General features: G+C 38.7%; 2 protein-coding genes across 3 annotated transcripts; one reads left to right on the top strand and one right to left on the bottom strand.

The window, feature by feature from the left end:
* Positions 1–319: 319 nt before the first annotated feature.
* gjb3 (gap junction protein beta 3) lies at positions 320–5,479 on the top strand. The gene is made up of 2 exons (XM_077546757.1): positions 320–569; positions 3,808–5,479. Exon 2 carries the CDS (start codon positions 3,848–3,850, stop codon positions 4,709–4,711), a length of 864 nt encoding a protein of 287 aa, XP_077402883.1. The 5' UTR covers positions 320–569; positions 3,808–3,847; the 3' UTR covers positions 4,712–5,479.
* A 1,214-nt stretch (positions 5,480–6,693) lies between these two features.
* hmgcl (3-hydroxy-3-methylglutaryl-CoA lyase) lies at positions 6,694–12,246 on the bottom strand. 2 transcript variants are annotated; one of them, XM_077546629.1, is made up of 9 exons: positions 12,166–12,246; positions 10,945–11,028; positions 10,727–10,834; positions 10,543–10,638; positions 10,312–10,460; positions 10,157–10,220; positions 8,505–8,693; positions 7,533–7,658; positions 6,694–7,319 (listed from the first exon to the last, which is right to left on the bottom strand). In XM_077546629.1, the coding sequence occupies exons 3-9, from the start codon at positions 10,793–10,795 to the stop codon at positions 7,218–7,220; spliced, it is 795 nt and encodes a 264-aa protein (XP_077402755.1). In that variant the 5' UTR covers positions 10,796–10,834; positions 10,945–11,028; positions 12,166–12,246; the 3' UTR covers positions 6,694–7,217. The 2 variants fall into 2 exon arrangements, with proteins under 2 accessions (XP_077402755.1, XP_077402671.1); XM_077546545.1 differs by lacking the exon at positions 12,166–12,246 and adding an exon at positions 11,725–12,137.
* Between the last annotated feature and the right edge of the window lie 1,714 nt (positions 12,247–13,960).

Genomic DNA, 13,960 nt, shown 5'->3' on the forward strand with positions numbered 1-13,960 from the left:
TGCAAGCGCTTTTGGCTAGGTAAAAAAAAAAAAAAAAGTATTCATTGGAGGGTGTGTCCGTCTCGGTGAGTGCATGAAGCAAGTTGAAACAAGTCAGGACAAAAGAAGACTTTGGTTCCTGGTACACAGAGAGCAAACACATGATTACAAACACATACCTTTGCTTAAGCGCAAGCATTTCCAACTTGAAAACATAAAGGTGGAAATTGGTGTTAAGGGTCATAATGTAATTAGCATCTTCTAAGTAATAGTCTTAGTCTGAAGTGTGCTGTGTATAGTGAACAGGAGTGTGAGTGCTGTGTATAGTGAACAGGAGTGTGAGTGAAGAGCGTCAGACAGGCCGGGGAGGCGGGAGGAACATCTGGACTTGCTCCAGTCTGTCTTTTTTCTTTTTGGGTTTTCTAACCACACCCACAGACGCATTTCTCAAGCCTGCGCTCTTCTACCTGCCCGCATTGCCGCTCTTTGTGTTTCACGGCGAAAAGGGACCGTCAAATTATCAACAAATGTGCTGGCAACACCTTTAATCGATCGTCTTCTTCGCCACAAATGGACTGAGACGACTTTTGGTAAGACGAGAGTTCAATTTAATCCTCCCCTGGTGCGTTTGGGTCCGCCATGTAAAGTCGCGAATCTCACAATTCCTGTTGTTGCGTTACACGTTTTTCTACTTTTTATGCGACCTGTGTTATAAACTAGAATCGATCCGACTAAGAAACGAGAGTTAGGTTCGAGTAGGAGTCGTTTATGGATTCTGAATACATTTTAGTGACAGCATTAGATTATTATGAGCTATAGGCCTACTATACGAAATATGAATTTAAACTTTAAGTCAATATTATATAAGGCTTGTCTGTGTGAGTCAAATATACTTAGACTAAAGTGACTTTAAGTCAAGTTATTAGAAGGGGGAAAAAAGTGGGGTTGAGGGAAAAAAAAACGTGAATAGAAACTAAATGCGCGTCCAATACCAGGCCTGAGAGTAATGAACGTTTCTCATGTAATGTAAATGTATTCTAAATTACGCAAATACATAGATGACATTTACTGTACGGCAACAGAAGGCCAAATTTACCTGATGTTATTTAAATGTAAGTTTTTGAATCTTTGTTATTGTTTTTTATTTTTCATTTAAATAATGTTCACTCTAATTAATGTCTGTGACATGTACTTTATGTGTCAACACACACACAAAAAACATAACTTTTTGTTATATAGGCTAACTTTTGGTTAAATAAGGATTTAGTTTCAAGGTGAGCTGGTTTTGACTAGCATAGCCTATTAATGTTCTTGCAACATTGCTTAATGTCAGGAAACTGATCAACTGTCACCAAAATGTATATGGCCACTCATGCCCACTTCAACCTCTGGAAATATCACATTGATCACCCCAATAATTTGGATTTTATGGACGTTAAGACCTCCCCCTTCATTTCACTCACTATAGAGAAAAAGCTTAAAGTGGAAGGCATCCTTAAACATTTCTTCATATATTATATGTGACCTCACTAGTCTAACTATGACATTGTGATTAATATTAGATTTGTGGAATAAGAGTTATGAAGAAAAATCCAGCCGTTTTTTTTTATCCATATCAGGGGGCGGCCATTTTGCCACTTGCTGTCAAAGATCATTCAACGTCTGCTACGACCACTACTTCCCCATCCATCACCTCTTTTCTGAAGCTGAGCTGTGATTGGTTGTTACCGGAAACCTGAGCAACTGTGACGTCATATTCAGTCGACAGGAAGCGGCAAAATGGCCACCCCCTGAGATTGATAAAAATTACTCGATTTTGCTGCTTAATTCATATTCCACTAACGCAATAATAACCAGATTACCATATTTAGACTAGTGGGGCTGCAAATAACTTAATATTGTCAAAACAAATTTGGGGGGTTGACTTCCCCTTTAACACTGCTTAACATCTGAAAACAGTGATTAATCATCTCCAAAATAAATGTGGACATATGTACTTATGCCCACTTAAACCTCTGAAATACAATGATCGCCTCAATATTTGAATTTTATGGACGTTAAGCATTTTCCTATTAGGCCACATGAAGCTTCTGTATGAGTGCTTGTGGAAAACAAGACGTTAACGTACATAAAACCTCAATTATTGGGGCGATTATTGTAAAATTTTCAGAGGTTTGAGTGGGTATGAGTTCTCATGAATTAATGAATTTTGGTAAAAATTGATCGTAGTTTTTAGGGCTGGTATCAATTATAATTTCCTCAATTGATTCGATTTAGATTCACAAGAGATTGATTTAGATTTTTTTCTGACTTGATTCACTTCAATTCAGTCCGATATGGATTAATTATAGAACATGAATTCTTCTTAAATATCAGGGACATGATAAAAACTCCACAAACTTAAAACTTCCAAATTAAATTTTGCGGAGGCAGTAACTGGTTAAATAATTTTATTTAAATTTTTTATGGAAATAATTACTTAAGTGTTACACAAACATTGACATCAGCAAGGATGAGATGAAAATATTTTCATAATAATAAATTAAAACAATTTTGAAAGTGCAATAAGTCAGGTATTTCATAAATGTAAGAAAATACTTTTAAATTAATGTGAACAGTACATTTCAAGAAAATATTTACATCCAAAAAAATGGCGTTTAAAATTCTTATGAAAAAAATTAATTGCTTCATGGTTTTATGAATCAATTTCAGGCTTGAAAAGGAAAATCGATTATTTGATTTTTTTTTTTTAGTAGTTTTGGGACATTAACTCATTCACTGCCATTGACGCTATAGACGTAAAAAAAAAAATTTGAACTATTTCTATTAGTTTCACATTTTTTTCCAACTTTTGTTAACAAGAGTATGAAAACCTAGATTTTTTTTATTGTACATTTAGAACAGATATAAAATTTGTAATTAAACTTGAGTTAACTAGTGAAGTCATGTGATTTATTACAATTAAAAAAAATTATCGCCTGATGCCCCTAATTAAAAATATTATTAAAAGTTAGGGGCGTCAGACAATTAAATTTTTTAATTGTAATTAATCGCATGACTTCAATAAAAAACTCAAGATTTATCACAAATTTTATATCTGTTCTAAATGTACAATAAAAAAAATCTATATTGTCACACTCAAAAAAATGTGAAACTACTAGAAATATTTCAAATGAATTTTTGACGACTACAGTCGTCAATGGCAGTGAATGAGTTAAGCTTTGGCGTTTTAGGCTGTCCCTTGTTTTGTTGCTACATGGGGTTGGATTAATGATGCATTCGAGGATGGTCAGAAGTAGGACTTTTATGACTTAAAACCAGGAAGTGTACGGGAACGCCACCTTGAATTCCACTTGCGAAGTCGGAAAAAAAGGCTCACCGAAGAACTACACACAGACTGTGAATGGTAAAACAGAATTTACTTGAGTATAAAACTAGATAGCTTTGTTCATTCGTAAATATTCGACGTAACTCCACCTTTGTGACAATATGCCGCTATCTCCCTGCATGAAATTATACGATGAAATACTGAACTGTATGGAATGCTTGTGAAATAAGATAAAAACAATAAATGAAGCAAAATTGCGAGAAGGTAAGTTTGCTGGTAGTCAAAATGAGTTTTGAGGACCAAAATATAAAACAATTGATCACCATCCGCCATTTTGGTTGTTTACTTTCGCCTCGAACGCTTTCAGGTCGGAACTGGGAAAGAACAACTCGGATATAACCGACTTCCGACCATCCTCGAACGCAGCATATGTTACCGAGTTGCAACGTATGCTCGCAGTGAACTAATTATTCTAACGTGTCCTCTGGTTGCCCTTCAAGCCAGAACCTTGCAAAGAATAAGAACTTCAACCAAGAAGTCATGGACTGGAAGACTTTCCAAGCCCTCCTGAGTGGGGTGAACAAATACTCCACAGCCTTCGGGCGCATCTGGCTCTCGGTGGTGTTTGTGTTCCGAGTGATGGTGTACGTGGTGGCGGCCGAGCGGGTGTGGGGCGACGAGCAGAAGGACTTCGACTGCAACACCAAGCAGCCGGGATGCTCCAACGTCTGCTACGACTACTACTTCCCCATCTCCCACATCCGCCTGTGGGCGCTGCAGCTGATCTTCATCACCTGCCCGTCCTTCATGGTGGTCATGCACGTGGCCTACCGTGACGACCGCGAGCGCAAGCACATAGCCAAGCACGGCGAGAGCGCCAAGCTGTACGGCAACACGGGCAAGAAGCACGGCGGCCTGTGGTGGACCTACCTGGTCAGCCTCTTTGTCAAGACGGGCATCGAGGCGGCCTTCCTCTACATCCTCCACCACGTCTACGACAGCTTCTACCTGCCCCGGCTGGTCAAGTGCGAGGTGTGGCCTTGCCCCAACGTGGTGGACTGCTACATCGGACATCCCACCGAGAAGAAAGTCTTCACCTACTTCATGGTGGGCGCTTCTGCGCTCTGCATCGTCCTCAACATCTGCGAGATCATTTACCTCATCGCCAAGAGAATCGTGCGAGTTGCCAACAAGGTCCAGAGGCGCAAACTCGACCTGCCCGTGAACAAGGACGACTACATGGACGAGCTATTTAACACCTGCATGCAGCCTCCGCCCAAGGTGGACCTGGAGGATAAGCCGCCATCCTTCAAATCGGCAAACAAGCCAGAGTTCAGATTTTCCACACTGAAGTACGACGACAAGATTCGGGCCTCTGCTCCAAATTTGTTTACTCCTCTTTGAGAGCCAAACCAAAAAAAGAAAAAGACTGACGATGAAAACCATCAGTTGTGCTTGGGCTGTGACTCATTTGCAGGCTTAAAAACACATCAAGCGCGATGGGCCAAACCATAGTGTGTGTAAGTTGAGTCACTGAGCACTGGACTATGATGTGAGCCTCTGCCTCCACAACGTGAATTTGTGTTTCCATGTCAACCTCCACAACATTTACATATCATCTACAGCAGGGTTTCTTTTTGGAATACCATCAAGGTTGTACGCCTTCTCAAAGTTATTATTGAGTGGACAGAAGGGAGGTCCTTCGTGATGTTAGACAAGCCTTGCCCTTCCCCTGTACATTTCATCCAGCTTTTCAAAGTAAATCTGATGTGCAAGCAGCAGAGTCAGTGGAAAGTGGTAATGATTCTGGAATGTGGGCACACCACTATGGTTGAGAACTACTTGAAAGTATGTTAACTGGCTCAAAATCGTTTTTTACTTCTTCTTTTTTGGGTGTGCGTCTCGGGACAAAGTGAATGGCATGTATTTCCTCATCTAAAGCCTCAGCGGGAACATTCATGACTTCCGAACAAGCAGTCTCTCATTTTGCATTTGTTTGGGCTTTGTAGTCAACAACCACGCCTTCTCCAAGACCACTGTTGATTTAAATCAGCCGAAAGGAATGCTGCTGTTCGTGCTGTGTTGCCTAATGCTACAATCACCCTAGAATTGTGTAAGATATGTAATTTTGACAAGTTTTATTTTTATACATATTAAATTTATTGAACATGATGACTGGTCTATTTATTATATATTATCTATCTATCTATCCATCTATCTATCTATCTATCCATCCATCTATCTATCCATCATTCATCCATCTATCTATCTATCCATCATCCACTCATCCATCTATCTATCTATCTATCTATCGATGTATCTATCCATCCATCCATCCATCTATCCATCATTCATCCATCCATCCAACTATCTATCTATCCATCATCCACTCATCCATCTATCCATCTATCTATCTATCTATCGATCCATCATCCATCCATCCATCTATCTATACATCATTCATCCATCCATCTATCTATCTATATCACCCATCCATCCATCCATCCATCTATCCATCCTATACAGTAATCGGCCAAAAGTTTGGACACACACTTCTCATTCAATGCGTTTGTTTTATTCTCATGACTATTTACATTGCAGATCTCACTGAAGACATCAAAACTAAGAATGAACACATGTGGAGTTATGTACTTAACTAAAAAATAGAAGGTGACATAACTGAAAGCATGTTTTATATTCCAGTTTCTTCAAAATAGCCACCTTTTGCTCTGATTACTGCTTTGCACACTCTTGGCGTTCTCACCTCTGGGAACTCCTTCAATACTGTTGAGAAAAAACATTTCAGGTGACTACTCTTGAAGCTCCTCGAGGGGATGGCAAGAGTGTGCAAAAAAAATAACAGAGCAAAGAGTGACTATTTTGAAGAAGGTAGAAAATAAAACAACTATTTCGCCTTTTTAGTAGTACATAACTCCACGTGAGTTCATTCATAGTTTTGATGCCTTCAGTGAGAATCTACAACATAAATAGTCATGAAAATACAGAAAATGCATTGCATGAGGTGTCCAAATTTTGTCCTGTACTGTGTATCGTATATATTATATAAACCGGACACACAATGACATCATTTAACTGAGCAGCGGCAACTGAGCTAGTTATAGTTTTATTTTTGCCAGTTAGAAGCTTGCAGTAAGAATCTCAGTTTGCCTGTCAGACAGGTTCTTGTGAGGTGCGGCATAGGAAAGAAGAGTGCAATGACTGAATCACTTCTTTAACAACTCACAAAAAATGACTAAAGCGTCGGTATAAAAAAGAAGGGGGAAAAAAACGTGGTAGCTTAAAATCAGTATCTGTGAGTCCTTAAACATGATAAATTATCTTAACTTCTACTGTTTATAATGCATCAAAAACTTACTGAAAAAATGTCAATGGACCAAATAGTATTTATTTATATCATTCACAAGTTTGATATATATGTACATGTGGACAGCATTCTCTAAAATAAATAAACACAAACTTTTAATTCTGCATAAAAGGAAACAAATCACAATCACAGAAAAAAAAAAGCCAGCTGAAATAATAAAAATCCAGATTTCAGGACCAACCGAACATTTCAACAACAGTGAGTTGATCCATCATACTCACATTTTTACTCAATTGCCTGTAAAGTCACATTAGTACCATTGAAAATACAACAGAGGAAGGCATCACCTCTTTTGATAGTCAGTATCATAAGACTGGCTCTATTTAAAGGCACTGTTGGAGCAATGCCATCATTATTCCGTGAAATTATTTCCAACACATCATCATCATCATTATCATCAACATCATCAACACTCAGTGACATATCAGACAAAAACTTGACAAGGGAGCAAGAGAACACTTGGTTCCGACTTTGTGTGTACTGATGAAAGTGCAGAGTGGGAAAGTCCTCACGATTGAACATTTCCTACAGTTTGCAGGTTGCTTGTGCCACTTTAGAACTGGTTTTCTTGTTAAGGCTTCGACAAATGAAAGCTCCTGCATCCATCAGCTTGCTGATGTCCACTCCCTGGGAACGAAAGATCATTCTTAATACAAACATGGCTTGAAGTGGTTTTAAGGTAACAATTAAGATGAATGATTGGGGGGAAAAAAAGGCAAAACATTGAACAAACATTAAAATTACAGTTACGTTTTCCATTCAACATCACGTTAAAATTGTAGATAATTGAAGTGAGCCACACACAAAAAACTGACGCTGCAGACAAAAACAACTACTAACAGTTTGAATGCCAAGTCCATGAAGCATGTAGACGACATCTTCAGTCGCAACATTCCCAGAAGCACCCTGTGCATAAGGGCAACCGCCTAACCCGGAAACGGAAGAGTCCACCACACTCACTCCCATCTACAGGAAAAAGAGAATCATGACAGGAAACACCAATAACAAACATGAACTATAGTCACAACTTTAGGTACGTCTGTGAGTCTATATGATAAATTTATGAGCACCATTAATAGTAATTTAACGTTTGCAGCCCTGCTCTTTCGCAGATTTTTCATCAAACGTTTATCGCTTTGAACTAACAAATGAAGCTTCATGACACACTTGTGATATTTTTGGACTCCTTTACATGGCATTCTTGGTTTAACGATGCAGTGGAAATTGAATCCATATCCATTGCACTAGCCTTAAGATTTAAACCAAGAAGAAAAAAAAGATTTAAATATCACAAATGCTTCATAAAGCTTAATTTTCCCATCACTAGTTTTTACAGTATATCAGAATTCCTAAAATGCAGAATCCTTCAGTCACTTCCGCAATATTTTTTTTCTTTGAAACCTGAGATGGTTAGGACTGCCATCTAAATTGTGGTAATACTTGACGACACCGTACGGCATTTTTATAGCACAATAGGGCAGGAAGCAAGTCCAAAATGAACAGTGCCATGTTAACACAAGCAACACATCACAGCAATGATGTGGACTGGACAAAAATGTCCAATATGGCATCGTACAGTCATTATTTTGATACTTAATCGGCTTAATTTATTTTCCAGGGAATCAGATGCCATTGATATTCACACTATTGATGTTCATACGCACTGCCTAATTGAATGAAGGACAATGACTTTTCAGTGGCGTATTGCCATTTGTGTCAGTTTTACGGAAACTGGGAGTGACAAGTGAAAGAGCGTGAAGCAACCCGCTTATTTGGAGAACCGTGCGAGCAAGATCATGAGAAACAACAAACCTGCAAAGCCACAAGGATATTAGCGAGGGCCTGCCCGTACGTGTCGTGACAGTGCACCGCCAGGGCGTTGACTGGCACCTCGCGGCTCACCGCTGCCAGCATTTCCCGCATGCTGCCTGGTGTGCCCACTCCAATTGTGTCACCGAGGGAAATCTCATAACAGCCCATTGAGTACAGACGCTTCGCTACCTGCAGAGAGACAAGCAATGGAGGAGGAGCTGGTATCATGATTATGTTAGCATCACATGAAATGACATTTATTGTTAGCGGTCACATGTCGGGATACATTGACGTCAGGGTTCTAAAGTATGGAAGTGTATTGCAATCACTTGGGGGGAGAAAAAAAAACTGTTTTTCTGAATACTGAATCATTTTTTTCTGTTTTACTGATTTTTTTGTGTCAAAAAAAATCTTTAAGAATTATTATTATTATTATTATTTTTTAATTAGTCAGAAAACAAGAAGAAAAAATTGTCAGAAAAAAATATTCAGAAAAACAGGGGAAAAAAATATTAAAAACTTCAGATAAACAGAGCACCAGCTTTTGTTTTTTGGATTTTTATTCATTTATTTTTTTTACCCCTGAACTCCAAGTGGCTTGATACAGACTTGCTAATGGCGGACACTTTCCCGCATATTTCCAACTTACCTTCGACTATATGACTTACTGGCTCAGTTAAGGTGTACCGTAATTAACACAGTATTGGTAATGTTTTATGCTCTTTTTTTACTGTATACCATCATTCTAATGTAAGGTGCTGAATATTTTTGGAAAAAAAAAAATCCCGTTTTTCTCAGTAATCCCCCCCTCCATTTTTCTGATTTTTTTCCCCTTTTTTCTGAATTTTTTTATGACAGAAACAAATATTCACTGAAACAGAAAAAAATATTCAGAAAACCACAGTTGAAAAAAAATATACACAACCCCCCCAAAGCTCCCCTCAAAAATTTGTCAGAAAAACAGTCCCCCCCCCCCCCAAAGTGAATGCAATATACTTCCATACTACAAATAAGGTGCAAGTACACAAGTGCAAGTATTATAAATAAAGTTATCGTTAGCACATAGTCGTCTACTCATGACAAACTTTTATTTTAACCTCGTATTAGACAACACTTTTCATTTCACATTGCCTCTGATAAGAATCTTTTCAGACTAGCAGCTATCAGAATTGCTGCAGCTAGCAAGAATAATTACAATTCTCTTCCACAACAAGCTAATTTTTGCACTCTTGGAGCCACATAGAAGACCTTGTTAGCTGGACATTTAGCTGCTCCACAGAGCGTTATAGTCAGCAGCAGAGGACAGGAAAATCCAAAGTCCTCTGTAAATTGGCCAATAGGAAGGCGAGATATCAAAAACACGTGATTAGCGTGGACTAGTCATCTAATTGGTTCAAACCCTAGTGTCGAATCGATTAAAAAAAAAAAACATTGAAAGGATAACATTAAGTGTACTACTGTAAGTTATATGCACACAGGAAAAGCTCAGGTCTATATTTGTCAAATGGCTTACTACTTCTTGGACATTTTGGTTTAAAAAATTGGAATGTCTACTTTTGTAAAATTGTGTCTTCACCCCTCATCATAAGAAAAATGGATGTACATTTTAAGGCTTGTTAAAGCCTGTTTGATGGATAAAAGTGAGAACGTACTTGTGCAACTTTTTCAGGCGGAACCTTGCCTTCATATGGGCAGCCAAGGACACAAGACACATAGCTGAAGGGACAACAAAAAGACGTCCATTCAATGACAAATCAGCCAATTTTGAATATGTAAAAAGTTTGTTTTAAGCTGCCGGCCATCTTACCCTCTTACAGGCACGCCAGCATCTTTCGCCGCTTTCACGACCTCGTCAAAGCGCCGTAAACTTTCATCCACTGAGCAGTTTATATTCTTTTTACTGAACAGTTCAGACGCTGCACCAAATATGGCAACCTCAGAGGCGCCGGCCTTCACCTGTGATTAAGTCATAGTAGCAAAACACAATTGTAAGTACTACGCATGGCAGAGGAACTGACGGAGAAAGTTCGATACCCACAGCAGCTTGGAAGCCCTTGAGGTTGGGGGTGAGGACCGGGTAAGACACCCCAGGTTTCTTATGGATCCCTTTCATCACCGCAACCTGGTCTGCCATCTGTAACAGGGAACAGCAAAACGGAAATCAATGTGTTATGTACATGTGCAGGCATGACACCATTTTGCATGTGGGAGAACAAACGTACTTGTGGAACCCACTTGGGCGACACAAAACTGGTAGCTTCTACTACTGACAGCCCTGACTCTGACAGCATGTCTATCAAATGGATTTTGGTCTCTGTTGGAACAATAGTCTGACAAAGAAACAGTAAAATTGTTATTTTTAGTAAAACCTGAAAAAAAAACATTTGAAACTGAAACATTGAGAAATATTGGGTAAACATAACATACTATAATAGACCACCTTTTCATTCTGAAGTCCATCTCTGGGTCCCACCTCCACAATTTTTACCCTCTCCGGGAGGGTTTGAGCTGCTCTCACGCCAGCCTACACATAAATAATAATAATAAAAAACTTTAAAAAGCGCCTGTCAGGATCCATGTAAAAGTGAAGAATTTTCCCTTCACCTCTCGTACTTTCTTCAAATTTTGACATGTGCTTGGAAAAATAATATTTGCAGAAAGCCATGATCTTTAGCTGTATGAACCACAATTAGTGGATAGGTTTATATCTTCTGCCAGTTAATGTAAGATTTTTTTGGGTGTGACTTTGTTGTACGCCATTGGCACAAATAGATAGCAAAGATATTTTTGTAATGAATAAAATACAACGTTTTGAACAAATGTAGTGGCAATGGATACTTTTCGCGGCACCCCGAACACTGGTGCAACTCAGCAATCCATGTACAATATAATCAACGGAAACTGTACTGGTACAGTTTTTACATTTAGATACATTTAGAAATTACTATCGTAGTGTGGGGAGACAGAACTTTCATCAATTTACAAAGCACAAACTGCATTCCAACTTAGTAATAAAACTGTTTTTATTCCACGCATGTGTCTATATATAGAGTGCACATTCAGATGTTGGAGAGTTATTTGCTACTTTCATTTACGGAATGTTCCTTTCTTTTCAAAGTGAGAGAAACATTGCAATAAATGTCAGTCACAAAAAGAGGCCGTTTAAAGACAACCTCTTTAACCTGCTGGCCGATGAAATCCACACGGAAAGTGCTCTCACCTTCGATGCGGAGCTGAACGACAAGAACTGTTGTCCCATTGTTGCAGAGCTAAAAGCACTTCTGTTTACAAGCCTCCACACGGCCGCCATGTTGGTCCGGTCTCTGGTCTGTTTTCTTCTGCAGAAAATCCTGCTTGGCCTGATGGGCATCGCTTGGGCGCCGTCTAGCGGTCACAACGTGGTTCACGCACTCATTGGCCAAATTTATTTTGTTAAACTAGACAAACCTCCTCGCTCCTAAATCCTCGTTTAATTTAACAAAAATAATCAATCTATTTTCCGAACCACTTATTCCTCGCCCCTCTCAAAATAGACAATAAGTAATTTCACCTGGAATCAACATGAGATCGAGAGTCACCCTCCCCCGCGCCATGCTCTAGTCATTCACCAGACACATTCAAGAGTTTTGATCGTTCCTTTAGGAACGTAACGGAGGCTTACCTTGCTTTTTAATTTTTTTTTAATAGGCGTTTCATATTGCTCGGCAGAGAGCCAGCCACCATTCTACGTCACTACGCACCGAATGCGTTGCGACGTAAATAAAAAATGGCTGCGTACGTCCAAATAAAGTTTCTATAAAATGTTTTAAACTGGAAATGTTTTTTTTGAAAAATGAATCTCATAGTTATGTTGGTAACAACCAAATAAATTAAAGATATGTGCTCTCAAATAGTTAATTGTATTGCTACCCTATTGCATGTATGTATGTTACATAACAGTTATTTTGACTCTTTGTTCCTTTGTATTAAAAAACACTTCTTTCACACTGCCAGAGAGGCAGGTTGTGTGTAGTTATTCCTCCGTCATAACAGCAATTTATGACCGGTTTATTGATTCTGAAACTAGTCGGACGCAAAACTACTGCTGCGTAGCACCACTCTGCCAACAGGTTATGGGCCCAGCACGCTTCCGCTGCGCCCCGGCCGGATGTCATCCTCATTCAAGTGGAACACGTAATCCTTGTCATCTGAAACTTTGCGTACGTTATCCGATCGTTGCTTACGCCTGCAGTTTGCGTCGCACTCTTGCACAAACTGCACCACTGCTTACGTTGACACTCTCTAGCTTTGTGTCCTTTTCGGCCACATTTAACTTAAAGCACACCATGTCGGCATTTTCGGTTTTCTTACTTGGTTGGACTTGTGCTTTCATGACATTGTCCTCTGATGCTGGCCCTTTCATCTTTGCAGTGTCTTTGTAGCTTCGTAGTTTTGTCTTGAACTCAGCAAAACTAAGTGCTATGTCACTTTGAGTTACGTGGACAGAGAATAATTGAAAAGATTCCGGCAGCCCTTTTAATACTATTGAAAACAGCAATCCGTCACTCAATGCCTCACCGTTATTTCGGAGTGTGATGGTCTCTGCCCATATAATATATTCAGTGACAGTGACACTCTTATTGTTAGACTTCTGGAGCGATGTCAGCACTGTGTAGAGGTTGACAATGCGTGGCTTGCCTACGCCTGCATAATAGTTCCTTAATATTTGCAGTGCTTTTCGTCCATCATCTGCCGCCTTTCACATCACCAGCGATAAACTTTTGTCATCCAAAAATTTTACACTAATTTTGGAGAGAGGTAAATATAATCAACAAAAGTCATGTAAAATGTACCTGATTACTTTAGACAGCAAATAAAATATAGGGTAAATTTAACTCACAATATCTAATATATAACAATAAAACGTGTTACAGATAAAAACAGAATAAAACAAACACAGAAAAAGTCACTTTATGGACTAAAACAGTCCGGCAGAAATTGGAACAAAATGCTGTATGAATATTTTGACAAAAACGAATTTGTGCAAACACCAGCTGAACATTGTGTTTACACAAAAGTAAACAATGGTGAGAAAGTGATCATAATAATATGGGTTGATGATTTGATTATTGCTACAAGCAATGAAAAAGTATTGATGGAAGTGAAAGGAATCATGGCAGCAAAATTTAAGATATCAATTTTGCACGGAGTGACAAGTGTATAAAAATGACAAAAAAAGTATGTTGAGAAACTACTTGAAAAGTTTTACATGTACAGTCCTGCTCACCATTATTGGCACCCATGAAGGTAAAGTACATAATGTGGAATATCTTAGGGAAAAAAATAATCAAAAATATTTTATTTTTTATAGAGAACTTGTGTTTTATCTGAAAGACCAAATGATAAAAAACAATATTTAAAACAATAAACACTGGGCGGAAAAAATTGAAAAGTTCAAGTTGTCACTGGTATTGGCA

This window comes from Vanacampus margaritifer, chromosome 1 (assembly GCF_051991255.1).
Source record: "Vanacampus margaritifer isolate UIUO_Vmar chromosome 1, RoL_Vmar_1.0, whole genome shotgun sequence".
NCBI classification, from domain to species: Eukaryota; Metazoa; Chordata; class Actinopteri; order Syngnathiformes; family Syngnathidae; genus Vanacampus; species Vanacampus margaritifer.